General features: G+C 32.0%; 6 protein-coding genes and 1 non-coding gene across 10 annotated transcripts; 5 read left to right on the top strand and 2 right to left on the bottom strand.

Moving 5' to 3' along the window:
- The first annotated feature begins 226 nt into the window (after positions 1-226).
- On the top strand, positions 227-3,029 carry LOC131663838 (asparagine synthetase [glutamine-hydrolyzing]). Its single transcript, XM_058934534.1, has 10 exons — positions 227-316; positions 380-610; positions 891-1,016; positions 1,090-1,326; positions 1,410-1,584; positions 1,662-1,891; positions 1,970-2,097; positions 2,166-2,455; positions 2,527-2,761; positions 2,843-3,029. The coding sequence occupies exons 2-10, from the start codon at positions 485-487 to the stop codon at positions 2,970-2,972; spliced, it is 1,677 nt and encodes a 558-aa protein (XP_058790517.1). The 5' UTR covers positions 227-316; positions 380-484; the 3' UTR covers positions 2,973-3,029.
- Positions 3,030-3,149: 120 nt separating this feature from the next.
- On the bottom strand, positions 3,150-3,222 carry Trnar-ccu (transfer RNA arginine (anticodon CCU)). The gene has a single exon. It is a non-coding gene; the product is annotated as a tRNA-Arg (tRNA).
- A 1,496-nt stretch (positions 3,223-4,718) lies between these two features.
- On the top strand, positions 4,719-9,150 carry LOC131663850 (DNA replication factor Cdt1). The gene is made up of 4 exons (XM_058934555.1): positions 4,719-5,184; positions 6,061-6,960; positions 7,094-7,616; positions 7,987-9,150. The coding sequence occupies exons 1-4, from the start codon at positions 5,011-5,013 to the stop codon at positions 8,481-8,483; spliced, it is 2,094 nt and encodes a 697-aa protein (XP_058790538.1). The 5' UTR covers positions 4,719-5,010; the 3' UTR covers positions 8,484-9,150.
- A 119-nt stretch (positions 9,151-9,269) lies between these two features.
- On the bottom strand, positions 9,270-12,150 carry LOC131663851 (uncharacterized). 2 transcript variants are annotated; one of them, XM_058934557.1, is made up of 8 exons: positions 12,020-12,150; positions 11,394-11,512; positions 11,079-11,323; positions 10,783-11,009; positions 10,436-10,705; positions 10,159-10,356; positions 9,525-10,087; positions 9,270-9,418 (listed from the first exon to the last, which is right to left on the bottom strand). In XM_058934557.1, exons 2-8 carry the CDS (start codon positions 11,474-11,476, stop codon positions 9,280-9,282), a joined length of 1,725 nt encoding a protein of 574 aa, XP_058790540.1. In that variant the 5' UTR covers positions 11,477-11,512; positions 12,020-12,150; the 3' UTR covers positions 9,270-9,279. The 2 variants fall into 2 exon arrangements, with proteins under 2 accessions (XP_058790540.1, XP_058790539.1); XM_058934556.1 differs by lacking the exon at positions 12,020-12,150 and adding an exon at positions 11,815-11,987.
- A 779-nt stretch (positions 12,151-12,929) lies between these two features.
- LOC131663950 (N-alpha-acetyltransferase 20) lies at positions 12,930-14,444 on the top strand. Of its 3 annotated transcripts, none has more exons than XM_058934740.1 (6): positions 12,930-13,082; positions 13,182-13,206; positions 13,349-13,439; positions 13,511-13,640; positions 13,724-13,860; positions 13,930-14,444. In XM_058934740.1, the coding sequence occupies exons 1-6, from the start codon at positions 13,030-13,032 to the stop codon at positions 14,013-14,015; spliced, it is 522 nt and encodes a 173-aa protein (XP_058790723.1). In that variant the 5' UTR covers positions 12,930-13,029; the 3' UTR covers positions 14,016-14,444. The 3 variants fall into 3 exon arrangements, with proteins under 3 accessions (XP_058790723.1, XP_058790724.1, XP_058790725.1); XM_058934741.1 differs by having other exon boundaries at positions 13,182-13,207; positions 13,353-13,439; XM_058934742.1 differs by having other exon boundaries at positions 12,984-13,082; positions 13,156-13,206.
- Positions 14,445-15,180: 736 nt separating this feature from the next.
- LOC131663935 (coatomer subunit epsilon) lies at positions 15,181-17,525 on the top strand. Its single transcript, XM_058934723.1, has 3 exons — positions 15,181-15,326; positions 15,962-16,450; positions 16,520-17,525. Exons 1-3 carry the CDS (start codon positions 15,225-15,227, stop codon positions 16,832-16,834), a joined length of 906 nt encoding a protein of 301 aa, XP_058790706.1. The 5' UTR covers positions 15,181-15,224; the 3' UTR covers positions 16,835-17,525.
- Positions 17,526-17,763: 238 nt separating this feature from the next.
- Positions 17,764-19,451, top strand: LOC131663926 (ATP-dependent (S)-NAD(P)H-hydrate dehydratase). The gene is made up of 3 exons (XM_058934707.1): positions 17,764-18,053; positions 18,137-18,765; positions 19,087-19,451. The coding sequence occupies exons 2-3, from the start codon at positions 18,189-18,191 to the stop codon at positions 19,440-19,442; spliced, it is 933 nt and encodes a 310-aa protein (XP_058790690.1). The 5' UTR covers positions 17,764-18,053; positions 18,137-18,188; the 3' UTR covers positions 19,443-19,451.
- The last annotated feature ends 154 nt before the right edge of the window (positions 19,452-19,605 follow it).

Below are 19,605 nucleotides of genomic sequence, written 5' to 3'. Positions count from 1 at the left end.
CCCATTCCACTTACCATACCAGTCTAAATAATGTATGACAAAAGTACATAAGAAAACAACATGTATATATGTGCTAAAGCTAGAGATTGAGAAAAAGAAAGAGTGAAGGTGTCTCTATACGCATGTACGAATAGGTCATCGTATACGATATTTAATTGGCATGTTTCCGATTCCATATAGTGTAACCGTGCGACGTAGTCAAGTGAGGCTACAATGTAGTAAGCTTGCATCATGCCATCCACGTGGTCGCACTTCTGCCGCCGCACGTTATACAGTAAACTATACATAAGAAAGAGAGAGAAAGAGAACTAATGCTGTGAGTACATATATATATAGAAAAAGCAGGAAAAAGAACTGTTTGCGACACGTATATTTGTAGTAACGGCCGTAGCTGCACGCTGCACACGTTGCACAGTACTAACATAACTATATATTAGTGTCCCGTGAATTGTCGAGGCAAATATACACAACATACGAAGTCACCATGTGCGGCATCTGGGCTCTCTTTGGTCTTGACACCAATTCGCTTACCTGTATATGTGATAACTTCGCCAAAATTTCGCATCGTGGGCCCGATGCATTCAAGATCGAACATGACAGTCGTGTCAAGGTATGCGAATTTAATTGTTTATTATTTTTCGATATTCAGTGCACAGGGATTCGACTTTACGCATGTCCAACAAATCGAGCATGCTTAAAATCTCGTTTCACACACGTGGTATCGAAAAATAAAGTCAGAAACATTTGTAGCAAAGTGATTTCAGTCTTGTTGCGCTCGAGTGCAAACGTCGACATAAGGCTTTTATATTTTATCACATTAGTATCAAAATCTACTATTATTTGAACTCAAGAGTCTGCAAAAAGAAATGATTTGTCACGTTTTTTTGTAGAACTCTTACCTGGGATTTCATCGACTATCCATCGTAGATAGTTTGTGTGGTATGCAACCTATTCGGGTATTCAAATATCCATTGCTTTACTTGCTCTGTAACGGCGAAATTTACAACTGTAAACGGGTGTGTATTAATGGCTGTGCAACAATTTTTTACTTAGCTTTTATGTGCGTATTAATCAACAATTCAAATTTAGGTGAAGGAAGAGTATAACTTTGAATATTCAACAAAATGTGATGTTGAAGTATTAATACACCTGTATGCCTCCCAAGGTTTGGACAGTGTGTGTAAAAATTTGGATGGAGTTTTTGCCTTCTGTCTGCTGGATATGGAAAAAAAAAAAATTTTAATTGGCAGAGATCCATATGGAGTGAGACCTCTTTTTAGACTTGCCACCAAAGATGGACAGTTAGCTGTTTGCTCTGAAAGTAAAGTAAGTTTTACTTTTATTTTGTATTTGCTTTCAATCCAAATTTCGCTCCAATAATTGTTGGTTGTGCCGATTGAAATGTTTAGGGATTGGTTGGTATTGCTAAAATACTAAAGGGAGACTATGTGGTTGAACCATTCCCACCTGGTACATATGAAGAGTACAATCTTTTAGATAATGGACAGGTCAAGTTTGTTAGGGCTAAAAGGTTTCATGAACCTGGACAGAAACCTAGTTTTCTTCCTTTGGTACCCTGGAAAGGTATTTTTTTTAATCTTGAAATTTTTGCTACTCGTATAAAAAATACTGCTGAATATTGATTAAAAAACTTTTTATAGATCTAAGTTCAAAGGACATTGAAGGAAATATTCGGAAGCTATTTGAAGCTGCTATTGAAAAACGTTTGATGGCTGACAGGAGAATAGGCTGTTTATTATCAGGTGGTTTGGATTCAAGTTTAGTAGCTGCACTTCTTGTTAAGTATGCTAAACTATACAATTTCAAGTACAAAGTTCAAAGTTTCTCTATTGGTATGGAAGGCAGTCCTGATACCTTAGCAGCCAGACAGGTAAATGTAGATCAATTAAGTCACAATTTATCATATTTTATTGAAAACAAATAGATGTCAATGATGTACAACTTTTAGGTTGCTGATCACATTGGTACTGATCATCATGAAATAATTATCACAGAAAAAGATATAAAAGATGTTCTTGATGATGTGATTTATCACCTTGAAACTTTTGATATTACAACAGTTCGAGCTTCAATTGGGTAATCTTTTTTTTTTATCATAATGAATTATTATAAGCTATATTTTAAAAAGATTTTTTTGTATATAGAATGTACTTGCTTGCAAGATATATTCAAAAGAATACAGACACAACTGTGATATTTAGTGGAGAGGGTGCTGATGAGTTAGCACAAGGCTACATTTATTTCAAAGATGCCCCAAATGCATTTGACGGCCACACAGAATCTCTGAGATTATTAAAAGATATTTACCTTTATGACGGTCTGCGAGCTGATAGAACGACTAGTGCATTTAGTTTAGAATTAAGAGTGCCCTTTTTAGATCTGCAATTTACAAACTATTATCTATCTCTCGATCCGTCTCTTAGACAACCAAAAGGTAGGTGGCGATTTTTAAAATTAAATATTAAACGAGAAATCATTTTCTCACAATCCCGATTTCACTTCTAGATGGCGTGGAAAAACATTTGCTTAGATCCTCGTTTGACGGAACTGGTTTATTGCCGACAAACATTTTATGGCGTGAAAAGGAAGCATTTAGCGACGGCGTGACTTCTGTTAAAAAGTCGCTCTTCCAAATCATCGGCGAAATCGTAAAAGATCGCGTCAACGACGAAGAATTAGAAACTGTCTTGGAGAAATATCATCACTGCCCTCCAAAAACTAAAGAATCTTATTACTACAGGTAATGTATAAATTTTAACTATTTAGCAATATTTTTACTGAACGATTGATTTGTAAGCGAAACCGGAATAATGTGTTGTAGGAAAGTTTTTGAATCGCATTACGACGGTTGTGCAGAACACTTCGTTCCTTACTTCTGGATGCCAAAGTGGGTGAAGGGCGTTACAGATCCTTCGGCTCGTTTTATCTCGCATTATAAAAACAAAGAGTAATTGAATATGGAACATATTTACATATATTTTTTTACATCTATTAAAAATGTTCAATAAATCGTCACAAAATAATTAATTAAAAAAATGTCTTTTTTTTTAAAAAAAAAGTAACAAAACAAATTATCAAAGTATAATTAGAATAAAGAATGTTAATTTGAAGTGTAAAAAAATAAAATGTACCCCTGGTGGGACTCGAACCCACAATCCCCGGTTTAGGAGACCGATGCCTTATCCATTAGGCCACAGGGGCTGTAGCGTATGATTTGCTTATTACGCCACAACAGCCAAGCGTTTTCTGAATGCTTCTTTTTATTTTTTTATCAAACTTTATTTTCAAACTACAAGTCTTGTATAAATTTTCAGTTAATAATTGTAACAGATGAAGACATTTCATCAATGAACATTATTTTTATTGACTTAAATTCTAATTTCTAATTAATTCTTAATTCTAATTTCTTCTACGGAAAATTGGATATATAGTATTAATAACTTTTATTATAAGTGCAATAATAACGACGTAGCGCGAGTGTTACACCGCACGCATACATGTCTATGCTTTAGCACACACAATTTTAAAAAGAAATATCCGCGTAAAGAGAACCACGTGACTGTCTTAGCTTATTGAGAGTTCCTTAGCTCGTCACGTGTGCACGTGCATTTTTTTTTTATCCGTTAAGTATTTTATATTACGATTATTCGATATACTATTCTGCATTTCCTGTAGTCTAAACAAATAAGCTAATCGAATATTGATTAACTTTTATCGTTAATCAGCAACTTCGGTGATATAATACTATCGCTTGTTTTACTTCTCATCGCGTTATCGCAACTTCGTCGTATACGTATATATGATAATTTGGTGTTGATTCAGTTTGGCGATGATAAGCGCGCCAGTAATTAAAATCATTTATTTTTCGAGGCTAACGCAATTTCAACTTATGAATTAGAGAAAACGCATTCGAAATAAAACAATTATTATAGCTTTTTTTATAATTTTTAGTAATTACTTCCACCATAGTTTCGTTACTTAATGCTTTGTATTATTACATCTTTTGATGAATCAAGAAAAAATAAAAAGAGAATCCAAAGCGAACATAACATCACTCTATGAACACTCGTTCACATTTCCATAAAAATACAATTGATTGCAGATATCAGTATATATATCTTTGTAATAATGTGTGTGAGTGTCTGGTACTTTGTCGTTTTACTTATCAAAGCCACGCATAAAATTACCTGTAGCAATATTCAATATCGATTTACACAATATGTAAGCGGGAAAAAGTTGAATATATGTACTATTAGCGTTATAATTACATACATACATATACGGTTTGTACGTACGTCGCACTTTTCGTTAATTGCATCAGGAATCAGGATAGCTTCAAATAATTCATCCTCTGCTGCAATATCACCATGTATAAAAACAAGTATACGAAGCGTATATTATGTAAGTACATACAACCGTACAATTAGCTCTTAAACTTTTTTGTTTTATATTAACATTCGTTCAAAATCAGTGTAGTGTTTGTGTTCATCACTTTTACGTATAATAAGAAATTTCTAAATCAATTAGATGTTATAACTTTCAAAAATTTAAATTCTTGAATAATAATAAAGATAGATGTTTGACACATTAAAAATTACAATTTAATTAATACATCGGTATAAAACTAACAATTTAAATTCAAATTTTGCCACCTCATTATTCTGAAAAAATGGCAACACCGCACTACAGTAGTTTTAAATCGCGCGCGACAATTGCGCGGGAAACCAACGCGGCAACGTCGTCGAATACGCGCGCTTTTTCCGTTGCATTCTCTCCAAACTGCCGCGTCGTAAATACATCGCAGAAGTCCGTTGTCCATAGTTGTTTGTCGTCGTGCTCAAAAACATAAACGTATTTCTTCTGTGCCACGGCAAAAGAGAATCTCGTAACCGTCGATTGTCGTTCGCACGGCACCTACAAGAGTTACTCGGTGAATCGTTCGAGCAGTCTGAAAACACGGCTACGAAAACGAGAAGCCAGTCGTCAAAGATGTCACAACCATCCGTAGCCTCGTACTTTACTACGAGGAAGCGGCGGGCCAGCGAGGAACTCAGGGCCAAATCGAAGGTTCTAATCCTCGACGACAATGGTAGAAAGGAAGTAATGCCTATCATCCCTGAAGGACAAATTACTAAGGTTGAGCAGATTCCAGCTAAAAGTATGGTAGGTGCTTGTTCATCTTTGTTGTTTTTTCATTTGGTTAGGGTGCATACCTGCAGGAGCTCTTTTTCTGTTGGACATTTAAAAAGGGCTTCTGCTTCGATTTGTCGTTTCTTCACTTCGGTTACGAATCGAAATATCATTTCGATTTATTTATTATTCATTACATAATTTCTTCGTTTCATTTTGTTGTCATTACATCTACTTATCACTATTCGATATTGCTCTTACATTATTTATTTGAATATTATTAAATATTGAGGAGCGTAATCGATACATGTTGAACATGGCTTTTCGTTCTGTTTAATAACAAAAATTAAATTAGTTTTTTATTGATAAAACAATCGGGAAATAAATAATAAATATAAATAGAATACCTTTGTATTTAAAAGTTATTTTGCTAAAACCAAGCAAAAATATGCATTTACCTTGATATGTGGTCTTCATAAAATAGTTTCACACTTTGCTTTTTGGCACTGTTACACTTGATTAAAAATTTAATTTCAGAACTGTAACAATAAATAATATAATTCTGCTTCACTTTCTAACACTAAACGAATTTATGTCCTTGAACATTGTTAATTTTTTTTTAAACCTAAAGTTTGTAGAGAATTCAAAAAATTAATATTTAGGTCAGTATTTCAAAAATATGACAGATACACATGCAATGAAATAAGCAAAGTAATGACACACTTGTCACCAATATTACACTCAAATTTTCGCTTGCATAACGCTTTTGCCGAAGTATTGCAAAATTGAAACATTATGTAAACATTTTTTTCATAACAAGTTGCAATACCAACTTTTTCTCTCTAACAGGATATTTGATGGATACCCACGTTTCATGAAATGTTTTGATAATCACTTCCATGTTTTCAGACAAAGGTGCCGATAAAGAAAGAGATGGTCGTGCGAAACTTACAATTCGACTTGTGCAACAACAAAACTACGAAGCCAATAACCAGCAAACCACGAGCAACGCGAACGCGCAAAGTCGTCGAAGATACTCGTCAACCGGATATACGCGAAACTCTACTTAAAGTCAACAAAGAAATTGAAGAAAACAAGAACGTGGTATTTCAAAAACTTGGCTCTCTTAGCCCGAAAAAAATTCAAAAACGTGTCACAAGAGCCACAAAATCCAAACCGATAATCGAACCCAATTTTGTCAGCGAGCCAACAATCTGTAAAACTCCCACGAAGTCATTGCCAATGAAAACAATGAGTCTCGATGAAGTCAAGACAAAAATCACTTGTAGTTCAAGACTCGCAGAGTTACGAGCGAGGATCAATAAATTCAAAAACTGCGAGGGCAAACTAGAAAAACTCGAAAATAAGTTGCAGGAAAAGAGACTCGAGTCAAAGGCAAATGAAAATCGAATAAAGATCAAAGAATTCGAGCGGATTGAACTTGAGATACCAGTTAGCCCGCAAAAGACACCCAGAAAATTCACAACTCCTACTAAAACTATTCATCTCTCACCAAAAGCCAGTCCCGCAAGAAGATTGCTATTCGAGCCTAAAGAAGTACCAGCCAGTCCAGTTAAGAGTAGTCCTACGAAGGTACCGGCTTATCAGAAATACCAGTCGCTCGTCGATATTGAAGGCAAAGCTTTGCCTCTGCCCTACAAGTATAGATTTCTGGTGGAGGTCTTTAGAAGCGTTGATACCGTTGCCGCGATACTCTACAATCGTAGAGAAATTATTACTTTTGCCAAACTCAAGCCTGCTGTACAGGAACTTATGCGGCGTAATTTTACAGTCGAACACCTAGCACAGGTACGTTATTGATTTTTTGAAAGGCGTGACTCTTTTATTGTATGCCTCTCGATTTAATTCCATTATTTATTGCTTAGTGGCTTCTTATTTTTATTATACATTTTAATAATTCTTTTGCTTATTTATTTATTAGATCAAGAGTGTATACCCACAGGCTTACACCTTCACACAAGAGAAGTTACGTAGCTTTGGCACAGGTGCACCGGACAGATACGAGCTAGTTATCACGCCCATGATCGTGAACAATCAAGAACATAGCGGTCGTAATACTCCTGACGAGGACAACGTTCTCAAATCCGCCCTAGAAACAAACATGAGCCCAAGTGTTTTACTCGATCGCAGGCGGAAATTATACAACATCTTACTGTCGATTGTCAAAGAAGAGCACGAGAAGTTCCTACTTGATCTTGATCCGCCTATGAGAATATCCAAGGAGATGATTACGCGATGGCATCCAGAATTTGATGTTGAAAGCTGTCGTGAGATCGAGAGAGCTAAATTGCCACAACCTCCTGTTCAAGAAAAAGCCAGCACGGCTAAAGAGGTACTTGAAAAGGCTAATAAGATGCTGAACGGTAATTCCAGAATGATGAAGGCTGTCGAGATGCTGGCCGGCGGACAGACTCAAACGGTAGCCAATGTTGCGCAAACGACAGGTAATCAAATGTTTATAATAATAAAATATTGTTGTTTATTTTACTAGATTGAGTAAAATCTAGTTGATTAGCTCGAAAAGAAATGTCTTTATTGATTTCATATTTTTTTGATTACCATGTTATGAGATTACATGTCAAGTAGAAATTAAATTTTATATGAATATTTTGCAAAAATTCTTTTTCATTCGCATCGTAACAAATATGTTTAGTTCAAATAACATTAACGCACATCACTCTGTCGTCTAATTTTATTCGTTCTTAGAATTGTTGAAATGCAATATCGTAAAGATGCTATTGTCAAATAAATATCTCAACAAAGTCACGTTATCCGCGTTACGTTATCTAATTCATCAAAATAATTCATACATAGGTACAACAGAACAAGCAGGCAAGATGCCATATAACGTAGAAATTTCAATTGTGGATACACCACCAGCAACTCCTCAAACTCAAAAACCAACCTGTACGCCGCTTCTCAATGGCATTCCTATGTCACTCTTGGAAAAAATTCGTGTAAAACAAGCACAAAAAGCATTAGAAATGATGACGAGGTCGACAGAAGCAAACAAAGATGCAGTGATGTATGCAAGACTACCGGAAATGGCGAAGATTGTCCGCAACATCTTCGTTGGAGAGAAGAAAAATGTGTTATTACTCGAGCACGTAGTGAAAAAACTTGACGATTCGTATCGTACTAAACTTACTCCTATAGAGCTCGAGCAACACATTAAGTTACTTTGCAAATTATTACCTCTTTGGGCGACGTTACATGTGGTCAGAAAAATCGATTACCTTAAATTGGCCAAGGACTTTGATATGACCAAAGTTATCAAAAGACTGGAGGTTCTGGCGAATGAAAAGGCTTGATAGATCGAAATTAATGTTAGTTTTTAAGTTTAGAATTCTAATGCAAAATCTTAAGTGATTTGCTTAAACCGAACTGAAATATTATATTGAGTAAACTTATTTGGAGTTGTAGTGTGTTAAATCGAATTTTGTTAGTTTTCGTCGCATTGTTTTTCACACAAATCTGAAACGTGGAATTCCTTTTGTTGAATTTCAGTTGTACATTGGAAGCATAAATTTCGTATTGCAAATGAAAGTACGTTATGATTGATATTTCATGGTTATTGAATAATACTGCGATGAAAATACTTTGATAAAGACATTACAAGATAATCTAGAATCTTATTTTTAAACGAAACTCATTGTATAAAACTTTTTGCATGGTACAAAGTTCGATAATATATCTTTCTATGTAATATGAAAAAAAATTTTATGTTTACGTTAACGTACTTTTTTTACATTGTAATGCGTATCGTTGTACTATGAATGCCGGGAAACAATTTTTTTGACAGCTTTAGAAGCAATATATCCGATTTATTTATTTATTTTTTCTGAAAAGCATGAGGTGACGCATATATATTATTTTGTTGTGAGCAATATACAATAAATAATGATTGATTTTGTACTAAATTTGTTGATAATATACAACAAAAAATAAATATAAGAAAATTGATGTATATAAAATTCATATTTTTTATTGCAAAGAATATTAAAAAGTTTTAACAATTAATTCTTGCAGCATACATATATATACACATAGTATAAATAATTTCTTAATTATAATACGACATTGTTTGTTAATTGATCATGCTGACTGTTACGTCAAGTGATTATTTGATTGCTGTAAGACGTATATGGTTGAAGAAAATCGTTTCTGCCACTCTTCCAATGTTGCTCCATAAACAGTTTTATCATTAAAGATTTTGGAAACTATGTCGCGCATGGTTTGATTGGTCCTAAAAAACAAACAAATCATAAATGGACTTTAAGAATAAAGACTAAAGTTTTCAATTAAACAACTTGCGTACACATTCATGTATTAAAGACCTTTGAATCACTTACCAAGTTTTAAGGACCTGTTCAAACTCTTCACTGTGTTGTAAAGTTCTTTGATAATTTACATGCGTTAACTTTAACATTTCAAGAATACATTGGTAAGGAACATTACTAATAACAGTCGGAGGATCCACTGGAGATTCCGGCGTATTGTCGAAAATATCTATGGCTCCTTCGCTAATTCGCTTACTTAGCGATACATTAGCAAGATAAGTCTTGTAAAAATCTATTAAATAATAAACAGGGACTCGCAACATTGGGAAGTTCGACACGCTCATTCCACAACGAATATCTACAACTATGGAGGCTCTATTTAGACACGTTTGTAAATGTTTGTAAGCACCAGTTTCTCCCTTCAACATTATTTTTCGCAAAGTATCAAAGTTGATATCATTGAAAATCTCCAACTCGTTACTGATATCAATGCCGAGCCATTCATGTTTTATTCCTGTTTGTATTAACTTAAATTTTTTCACTTCACTTAAAAGGGATTCTTTTTTCTTCAGTATCGAGATACCTGATAACTTGAGATGTTCAAAAGCATTTTGTACTTTTTCAATGCATTCAGCCTGCAAAATATTACATGTAATTTATAAACGTGTATTATAGTGAGAATATTATAAGATTAATTTTCATGTACCATTTCATTATCGACATTTTTTATTTCATTCACTAACTGTGTCAAAGTGTCATCAATACAAAAATCTTTTTCTAGCACTTGATCTCGATGTATTTCCAATTCTCTCTCAAGATCACTTTTTAAAATTTCTAGTTTTTTTACTTCTAATGCCAATGGTAACCAATCAGTCAAATCTGGCCTTAATTCTTCAATTATTTCCTGAAATACAGATATTAAAAACGATTTACCAGTCTATGCACATATTTTGAGTCAATGATATAAAATTTTTTAAATTTACTTCAATCCTTTCTACATAGTCCATAGTAATTTCTTCATTGCTTTTCATCCTGCCAGCATATATGTGACGATTCGCAACATTACTAATGTGTTCGCTGCATACTTCAGCTATACCTCTATCTATATTAGCTACATTTTCAGCTTTTATACAATTTTCCTCAATATCCAAATGAATAAGTAAGTCAGTATAATATGTTCTCAGAGCTAGAATAGCATTAAATAGCACAGGTATTTTTATTGGTCCTAGTAACTCTGAAATAGTATTCCAAATCTGTAAACAAATTTTGTTTGATATAACAGCCAGTGAAACACTATAAAGTTAACAAAATAATGCGTATAAAAAAATACTTTTCTTTTTTCAGGTCCACCAGAATAATTGCTAACAAATGATAAACATTCAATAAGAGTATGCTGTGATATGTTATCAACAGTTGGTGGCATTAAATTCTTACAAATATCTTTCATTTTTACACAATTTTGTATTTCCATGGACATTTGTTTAATCTTTATCTTAAAAATTTCTTTTTTTATTTCTAAATTCTGCCTTTCTTCTTTCTTTTTCTCCAACAAATTTGCTGTCCCAAAAAATAATGATTATAATTAAATTTGAAATCTATTTAGCTATTTAAAAAAATGTATTATACCTTTTTGTCGACATAAATACTCTTGTTTTTGCCATTTTTCCTGTGCAATTTTTATCTTTTCATTAAGCTTTTCCCTTTCATCTTTCAAATGAATTACATTTCTAACACTTTGAATTAATGGATCTTTCGGTTCTTTCCTAATTTTGTAATGTAAAATATTTTTTCTTGTCTCTACCACTTCATAATAAGGTCTTACGGTTTTTGATAAATCCTCCCATAACAGCCCTAATACTCCTCTTTGAAGCCTGTTATTCAATTACAATTAAAAATGTTGCATTGAAAATTTATGTTACATCTAATAAAAGTTAAAATTACGTGTTCATCACAAGAATTGAAGTACATGTTTTCGGACACTCGATTTTCTCTAGCCATTCATTGAAATCAGTCACATCAGCCATATTTGTATTTGATACAAGTTATATCTATTATTCATCCTAAAATAAAAGAAGTTTCTGATAAAAATTAAAGAAAGCAAAAATTCATACTATTATTTATCAAAGTTTAGATAAAATTGTTCTTATGATGTGTCACTTTATTTGAAATTACATGAATATAACAACGACAACAACAAAAAAGCCAAATTAAAAGAAAACACTACCGAATATAAACACTTTCTTTTCTGGAGATTTAGCGATTGTCCAATCAAATAAAATGATGTACAACTTTTTTAATTGTAATTGTTAATGAATTATTATGAATACATTCCAAAAAATAATAAAAATAACAGTTACACTACCATATATATGTATAAATACAAAATTTAATTCCTACTCTTGTGTTTTAGTAATGTATCATATGGAAAATAAAAACGTTTTTAAAACAAACACACACTTTCATTACATAGGTATTGCGATTATTAGACTTTTTTTATAAACGATAAAAGTAGTGTATGGTTAACGGATGTAAAATTCAAACTTCAAACACAATTAAGGCAACTAAACTAAATCATGTGAAGTTGGCGACTTTTCAATTAGTTCTGTGAATGCACTTTAGGGTCTGTCTCCATAGGGCCTGCCTGAGCACGTCCGAGCCGGCCGAGATTTTTTATGGGCACGCCATCTCTATAATTTCGTGTTCATGCGTTTCTCGTATTGGCTGCGTCCGATCGGGCTCGTTTATGTAAACGCAGCCATTCACTATGAAACTCGCCATTGGATACGCAATTATAGAGATGGCGTGCCCATAAAAAATCTCGGCCGGCTCGGACGGACTCAGGCAGGCCCTATGGAGACAGACCCTTATGGTCGCGTTTGATTTAACCGTCATAGAATGTTTATGACATATCACATATGGAAAGAGACGTCAATTCTGACACTTATCAGACAAGACCATAGTGCGCTGATTTATATAGGGACTTTGATGGAACGCGTATTTTGAAATAAAGAAAATAAATAATAAAACTCGTCACTAAAACAATTAATTGCTATATATGAATTTTATTAATATTAATATTAATTACAATATGAAAAATAAAAGGTATGTAATATTATCCACGGATTTTGTATGGCAGCACAATTAAATAAAAATTAATTTCTGTTGAGCGAAAATCGACACCCGATATTGGATAGGATATAATTATTCATAGTTACAAAGACTTTAATGCATAATATATAAACTGTATTTAATAGCTTACGGAATAAATTTTTTATGTTCATTGATTTTAGAAAAAATACCGTCTAATTGTATAAGACGTAAAACAAATTGCAATTGGAGTTCAAATTTTGTCCTCAAATATTTGCACAAAAAATATATTTTACTATATCTGCAGGAATGTTTCATGTTCGCGGAATCTAGTGGAATAATTTCTAGGGACCTGAAGAACAATGTTTCGATTAGTAACGATTGCCTACAGTGACGTCACACACGAAAATGTACAGGAAGACGAGAGTAATTACCAAAATTAAACTTACTTTGTAAAATTGTTTTCACGCTTACGTTATCGACTTACGTTATGGCTACTTTAAGACCTTTTACCTGCAATGATTTATTCAAATTCAATAACGTGTAAGTACATCGAAACACTTTATTATACATTCAAGCTTTTTCAGCACTTTTTCTTTAACCTCATTTAAATTAGTAATTAAAATTGTATATTTATTACAGTAACTTAGATCCTCTTACAGAGACAGTATCCTTTACAATTCGTTATTTATTCAATTAATTATTATTACGATTATTTTATTTGTAGAAGAATAATGTTATTGAAAAATCATTGTAATTACTAGTTACTAGCATCAGGAGTGTCTCTGTATTTACTTAACAACAAATAGTATGGATTATCATTTTATATGCAATATTTAGCTCATTGGCCTGAATATTTCCAAGTGGCTGAGTCTCCAAGTGGCGAAATTATGGGCTATAGTAAGACCATCCTATTTAGGTTTTCATGAAAATTTTAACAGTGAATTAACAAACTCTTTAATTAAAAATAGTTATGGGGAAAGCAGAAGGAGCTGGTGAAAACTGGCATGGTCATGTCACTGCTCTTACTGTTGCTCCTGATTATAGAAGACTGGGCTTGGCTGCAACACTTATGACATTTTTGGAGGATGTTTCAGAAAAGTATTTATCTTTATACAATTTCAGATTAAAATTAGTTTTTATCCATCACAGTATATCATTATGCACCATTCAATTTTTTTCAGGAAGCAAGCCTACTTTGTAGATCTTTTTGTTAGAGTTAGTAACAAAGTAGCCATAAGAATGTACCAACAATTGGGTTACATAATTTATCGGACTGTTTTAGAATATTATAGTGGTGATCCAGATGAAGATGCTTATGGTAAAATCATATTACATTTATATCCTTAAAAGTTATAAGATCAAAATCATAATTTCTACTTTTTTTTAGATATGAGAAAAGCATTATCAAAAGATGTAAAAAGAAAGTCTATGATTCCCTTAGCACATCCTGTGCGACCAGAAGAAGTAGACTAAGAATGCTATAAATAATTTTTATTTATTTAATATAACATGAAAATGAGACATGATCATAAATGACATTTTACTATTATTCTATTTTGTATGTATGAATCAATGACTATGTATGAACATTATGGCTCCATACCTCGCATTATGTATAAGCCAGATGCAACATATACATCATATATTTAGACTATATATTTATACAATTCGTACATTAATATTGAAAATAAAATATTAAAATCATTTTATACTCTTAAATAAAGACTAATTTCATTCATCAACCTTGAATATGAAAATAAAATTTGTATGAAACAAAATTAAATTACATGTAAGCGTCAATAGACATATTTGTACATAGTTATACTATGAATTTTATATAACATATACTAGAATTTGAACAGCGTGCACCAACCTTCATTTTTTATTGTCCATAGATGAACCTGCTTGTGATTAAAAATATTTCTTTGTATATTATACTTGTTTTATTAAAAGTTTGACCTTGCCACTTTATTTATTGTAATCGCAAAGGCTAATTTAATTAGAAACTAACTCTATTTGAAAGTGAGAGAAAATATGTCTTCACAATATAAAGTTATACGAAAAAGAAGTGTCCACTCCACTTTTTAAAAGCAAACAACATCTAGCTATCTCACAATTGTCAGGACTTTTGTCAAAGATTACAATAATACAATAATGCAAAGGAATATATATAGCTGCTCAATTTTCTGCTTTCTAACAATAATGAGAGTTAAAGAAATAGCATTTTTCTTAAAACTTTTAATTAATTTTTAAAATAAAATATAATTCATGTACATGGAAATAATTTGAATTTCATATATTTATATTTAAACGAAAACAGAAATTAGCATAATTTTGATGAAATATTTTTAAATTAGATTAAGTTAAATAACATTAGATTCAAATAGAATTTTGCACATTGCATGAACTAATCAGATAGCGTTTATTTTGGGTTCAGAACATCCAGTCATGACTGTTTTATAAAGGGAATATATATATATATATATATATATATATATATAAATTGTCATCCCATATTAGGTCGGTAAAACAGCTCTTTAGCAGCGTTGCTATTTAATTATGTGTGTTTGTGTGTGTGCGTGCGTTCATCTCTCTGACTCAGCTGGTGTGGACACGATATATGGAAAGAAGCGCAGTGCAGCCGCAGCGGGCAGACGGTGACCTGACGGTGATCAAAGCAAGATGGCACGTCAGCAGAACGACGTCGACGAGCTTTTCGACGTGAAAAATAACTTTTACATCGGAAATTATCAACAATGCATTAACGAGGCACAAAAAGTCAAAGTAAGTTGCTATAAGGACCTTGAGAAATATACGTGGTTACTTATCCGGTTTGCGTAGACTTTGTGGTTTCGACACATGCTTCTTTTTTGTTGTTTATGAATTGCTTTATCTGATATTCTTGTTTAACAATTCATGACTTTACAATGTTAGACTTATGTATTCATAATGATATTGTTATTAAATTTTTGAATGAGTGGGTATCGTTTCTGAAATATAGGTTAAGACAGGGAAGTGTTTATTTGCTGCTATTAATTGAATGGTAATCAATTATTAATATTTGAAAAAATTTATTAAAAAAGTATAAACTTATTATTATTAAAAAAGTTTTATTTTATATAGCTATTACTTTTATTAACTCTGCTAATTATATTGAATAATAGTTTCTAAAGAATAAAATGTGTTGTTGCATTACTATTTTGGTGAAAATTGCTACTTTAAGTGGATTATTATATAATTTCAATTACATTGTTTATTAGACTACATTAAACAAGTGAGATATTTATTAACTCATGAGTACTATTGTTAGCTTCTTGATCATTTTTAAATGAAGTCTTCATAAATAAATTTATTTGATAAGTTTATATATTCAAATGATATGCTAATTACTAATTAATTAATTATTCATTATTTTATAGGTTTCTTCACCAGATCTTGAGGTAGAACGAGATGTCTTTTTCTATCGTGCATATATTGCCCAGCGTAAATTTAGAATAGTATTAGATGAAATCAAGGACAATGCTCCACCAGAAATATTACCATTAAAGTTGTTGGCAGAGTACTTTGCTTATCCAGACAAAAGAGGAAAGATATTGTCAGAGATTGACAAATCTGTAGCTGATGTAACACCTAAAACTCATAATTTCAAGATTATTGCAGCTACAATTTACTTTCATGAAAATAATGTGGACAATGCTCTAAGAGTATTACATGAATCTGAGAACATTGAATGTTCTGCATTGAGTGTACAAATTTACTTGAAAATGGATCGTCTTGATTTAGCTACCAAAGAAGTTAAACTCATGCAAGAGAGAGATGATGATGCTACTCTGACACAACTGGCTTTAGCTTGGGTTAATCTGGCTACTGGAAAAGAAAAGTATCAGGAAGCTTTTTACATTTTCCAAGTAAGCTTTTATTAATAAAAATAGTTTTTGTATTCTACAGAAAATGCTAATAAAAAACTCTTATTCAAGGAAATGATTGAGAAGTATTCAGCTACCACAATGTTATTGAATGGAAAAGCAACTAGTTTAATTTTACAGCAGAAGTACGAAGAAGCTGAAGCTGTGCTTCAGGATTCCTTAGAGAAAGATAGTAATAATCCAGATACCCTAATTAATATGATTGTCTTGGCACAACACATGGGCAAACCGGAAGAAGTCGCAAATCGTTATCTGACTCAGTTAAAAGATTCTCATATGGAGCATCCATTTGTTAAAGAATATTTGCAAAAGGAAATTGAATTTGATAGGCTAACTGCTGAATTTGAAGCAAGTCTTCAAGCTTAATGCATTAAAAGTTACTATAAACAACTGATAAATTATATTTGAGAGGATATAACTATTGCTTAGTTTAATTTTCATTTTTAATCATTTCTTATGAAATTTTGGTTGCTTGGAAAGAAAATATTAATCAATTAGATGTATTTATTAATACCTCTCGAATATATTATCGTTGCTATTGACAAAAAGTTGTTTATAGAGAAGCATACTTGCAAGCCTTAAGATATAGTATGCTCATACATACTATATTTTATTTAATGAAATTTTATTATTATTCCACACAAAGATTAATTGACTGACATGGTAACAGTTGTTTCTTTTTTAAAAGCTATCTTTATAGAAAATTTTGGTAAAATAGAAATATATTCATGTAAAATAAGGTTTTTTTTTAAACAGTTTTCTATTTTACGATTATTTTTACTTAGAGTCATGGTCAAAGAAACAACTGCTTTGTAACAGCGTTTATTACAATAAAATTTAAGAGATTGCTGCCATTTTATAATCTTTAGCATGAAAAAGAAAAATTGTAATGAGAATTGATTATTACAAGAAAAATATACACTTTCAAAATATGAATTTCATAAAATTTTCCACTTTTCCAACGTATTACTAGGTACATTAATTTTTATGAATTTTAGAACTTTTGTTTATATATTTTTAATACTTGCAATGTTTATTTAAAAATAAAAAGAATATTGATTCTGAAATTATGTTATTATTTATTTTTGAGTTGGTTATTTGAGTAAATTGCGACCAATCAACATTTGAAAAACAATATAATGTATCCTTGTATATTTGACATTTGAAGAAAGTTGAAAACAGTTAACAAAGCAAATCAACGAATTTCATTTATATATAAAATTATCTATTACGAACACACTGCCGTATCAGCTGAGTTTGTTTTTATTGCTTGTGCGGTTGCGGTAGGTCGTTGAATAACCGCAAAATTTTAGCTTGATAAAAAATAGTATAAAGCAACGTCCGATGATACTAAGTTCATCAAAATAATGTTTTGCAGTACAACCAGACATTAAAATTAAAAGAACTAATCAAAGTGATACCAATGAAACATAATCTTGGCTTTACTAACGTTCATTCTATTTTTATGTAAACAAACTTAAAGTGACTTTGCAAATTTTTATAAATTTATTATTAATTTAAATTAAGTTTTCTGGTCAATTTTTATTGTTTTTCATTTTGTGAGCGATTGCAAGTCTGTGGCTAGGTAAAAAGAAGTAACGTTATTTCAAACAGTTACAATAATTCAAATAATATCTGTGCTTGAAAGCTATATCAAATGTTTTTCAGTCGTATATCATTCTGCCAAAGGAATAATCTTTTCCTTAGAATTATATCCAAAATGTCAACAAACACAGAAGAAAGTCTTTTGAATTCAGCAAAGCTCTTGGTGCCCAGCTTATCAGAGCCAAAACACAAAGGTCAAGATGGAAGAATTGGAATTGTTGGAGGCTCATTAGAGTACTCTGGTGCTCCATTTTTTGCTGGTATTAGTGCCTTGAGAACTGGAGCTGATTTAGTACACATTTTCTGTTGTAAAGAGGCCAGCATCCCAATAAAATCTTTCAGTCCAGAACTTATAGTTCATCCAGTTTTGGATGATTTAAATGGGTTAAATTTAATTGAACCGTGGTTAGAACGTTTACATGTTATTCTAATTGGCCCTGGACTTGGAAGAGATGATCAAGTGTTTCAAACAGTGTCAAAATTGATTACAAAGTGCAAGAAATTATTAAAACCTTTGGTTATTGATGCAGATGGTTTATTTTTGGTTGGTAAGAATCCAGAATTAATTAAAAACTATCCTGGTCTTGTGCTAACTCCAAATGCCATGGAATTCTCAAGATTGGTCAAAGCTATTATACACAAGGATATGACACCATCTCCAATTGTTGAAGATAAGATTATCAAGGAGCTAGGTGAGATAATAATTTATTATATCTTAAAATCTACTGTTTCAAAATTCTGTGACAGTCCAAGAATTGTTCATCTGGTATAAGCAATTTAGCATATAACAGATGAACAATTATGCAAATAATAGTTACTCTTATTTTTTACACCAGTCATTTAATTTGTTTATAATTTTTTAGTTTTTTTTTATATAATTAATTTTTAAAAATTTATTTTGATATCTATTTTATATTTTTACACAAAAAAGTAGGTCTTTTAAGTCATCATATATGAATAAATCTAATTGTGAGTTTAGTGTTTAATTAATTTTTTCTCAATGTCTTCAACAGCCGAAGCCATAGGCGAACAAGTGATCGTAGTACAAAAAGGAAGTAGCGACGCGATTGCCAACGGCTCTAAGAGTACCGATCCAATTCATTGCAGCATTTCTGGTTCAGGTCGTCGTTGTGGTGGTCAAGGGGATCTTCTTTCCGGTGCAATCTCGATATTCACATGCTGGTCAAAGGGTCGGACGCCAAATACAAACGATCCGATTTCACCGGCAATGCTCGCTTGTTACGCTGCTTGTCGTCTTGTGAGGGAATGCAATGCCGAAGCTTTCAAAGTGAAACGACGCGGAATGCTTGCTTCGGATATGATCGAGGCAATCGCTCCGACTTTTTACAGACTTTTCGAGAAGGTTTAGCTTGTGACGCTGGTCGGGAAATTCGTTTGAAAAGATTAATTTCTTTTGTTTATTCAATCATATATGATAATAAATATAATGAAAATTAATTTGTTATATTTTATTGTTCTAAGGATGGATGCAAAGATTGATGTATACAAAATACTAATGCGTTTAATTTGTG

This window comes from Phymastichus coffea, unplaced genomic scaffold, assembly GCF_024137745.1.
Source record: "Phymastichus coffea isolate CEN01 unplaced genomic scaffold, Cenicafe_Pcof_1.1 PCOF00039, whole genome shotgun sequence".
NCBI lineage: Eukaryota > Metazoa > Arthropoda > Insecta > Hymenoptera > Eulophidae > Phymastichus > Phymastichus coffea.
This window is presented reverse-complemented; position numbering and strand designations above follow the sequence as displayed.

What these genes read in the sequence shown, in the direction of transcription:
- LOC131663850 (XM_058934555.1), top strand. Translation starts at nt 5,011, where the DNA reads ATGTCACAACCATCCGTAGCCTCGTACTTTACTACGAGGAAGCGGCGG. An exon ending in AGATTCCAGCTAAAAGTATG is followed by an intron (nt 5,185 to 6,060) that starts GTAGGTGCTTGT and finishes CCATGTTTTCAG; the next exon opens with ACAAAGGTGCCGATAAAGAA. An exon ending in CAGTCGAACACCTAGCACAG is followed by an intron (nt 6,961 to 7,093) that starts GTACGTTATTGA and finishes TTTATTTATTAG; the next exon opens with ATCAAGAGTGTATACCCACA.
- LOC131663926 (XM_058934707.1), top strand. Translation starts at nt 18,189, where the DNA reads ATGTCAACAAACACAGAAGAAAGTCTTTTGAATTCAGCAAAGCTCTTG. An exon ending in TAAGATTATCAAGGAGCTAG is followed by an intron (nt 18,766 to 19,086) that starts GTGAGATAATAA and finishes TGTCTTCAACAG; the next exon opens with CCGAAGCCATAGGCGAACAA.
- LOC131663950 (XM_058934740.1), top strand. Translation starts at nt 13,030, where the DNA reads ATGGCTACTTTAAGACCTTTTACCTGCAATGATTTATTCAAATTCAAT. An exon ending in TGGCGAAATTATGGGCTATA is followed by an intron (nt 13,440 to 13,510) that starts GTAAGACCATCC and finishes AATTAAAAATAG; the next exon opens with TTATGGGGAAAGCAGAAGGA. An exon ending in TTGGAGGATGTTTCAGAAAA is followed by an intron (nt 13,641 to 13,723) that starts GTATTTATCTTT and finishes AATTTTTTTCAG; the next exon opens with GAAGCAAGCCTACTTTGTAG.
- LOC131663935 (XM_058934723.1), top strand. Translation starts at nt 15,225, where the DNA reads ATGGCACGTCAGCAGAACGACGTCGACGAGCTTTTCGACGTGAAAAAT. An exon ending in ACGAGGCACAAAAAGTCAAA is followed by an intron (nt 15,327 to 15,961) that starts GTAAGTTGCTAT and finishes ATTATTTTATAG; the next exon opens with GTTTCTTCACCAGATCTTGA. An exon ending in AAGCTTTTTACATTTTCCAA is followed by an intron (nt 16,451 to 16,519) that starts GTAAGCTTTTAT and finishes CTCTTATTCAAG; the next exon opens with GAAATGATTGAGAAGTATTC.
- LOC131663851 (XM_058934557.1), bottom strand. Translation starts at nt 11,476, where the DNA reads ATGGCTGATGTGACTGATTTCAATGAATGGCTAGAGAAAATCGAGTGT. An exon ending in TCAATTCTTGTGATGAACAC is followed by an intron (nt 11,324 to 11,393) that starts GTAATTTTAACT and finishes ATTGAATAACAG; the next exon opens with GCTTCAAAGAGGAGTATTAG. An exon ending in GTGGACCTGAAAAAAGAAAA is followed by an intron (nt 10,706 to 10,782) that starts GTATTTTTTTAT and finishes ATTTGTTTACAG; the next exon opens with ATTTGGAATACTATTTCAGA.
- LOC131663838 (XM_058934534.1), top strand. Translation starts at nt 485, where the DNA reads ATGTGCGGCATCTGGGCTCTCTTTGGTCTTGACACCAATTCGCTTACC. An exon ending in AACATGACAGTCGTGTCAAG is followed by an intron (nt 611 to 890) that starts GTATGCGAATTT and finishes GTTTTTTTGTAG; the next exon opens with AACTCTTACCTGGGATTTCA. An exon ending in GTCTCTTAGACAACCAAAAG is followed by an intron (nt 2,456 to 2,526) that starts GTAGGTGGCGAT and finishes TTTCACTTCTAG; the next exon opens with ATGGCGTGGAAAAACATTTG.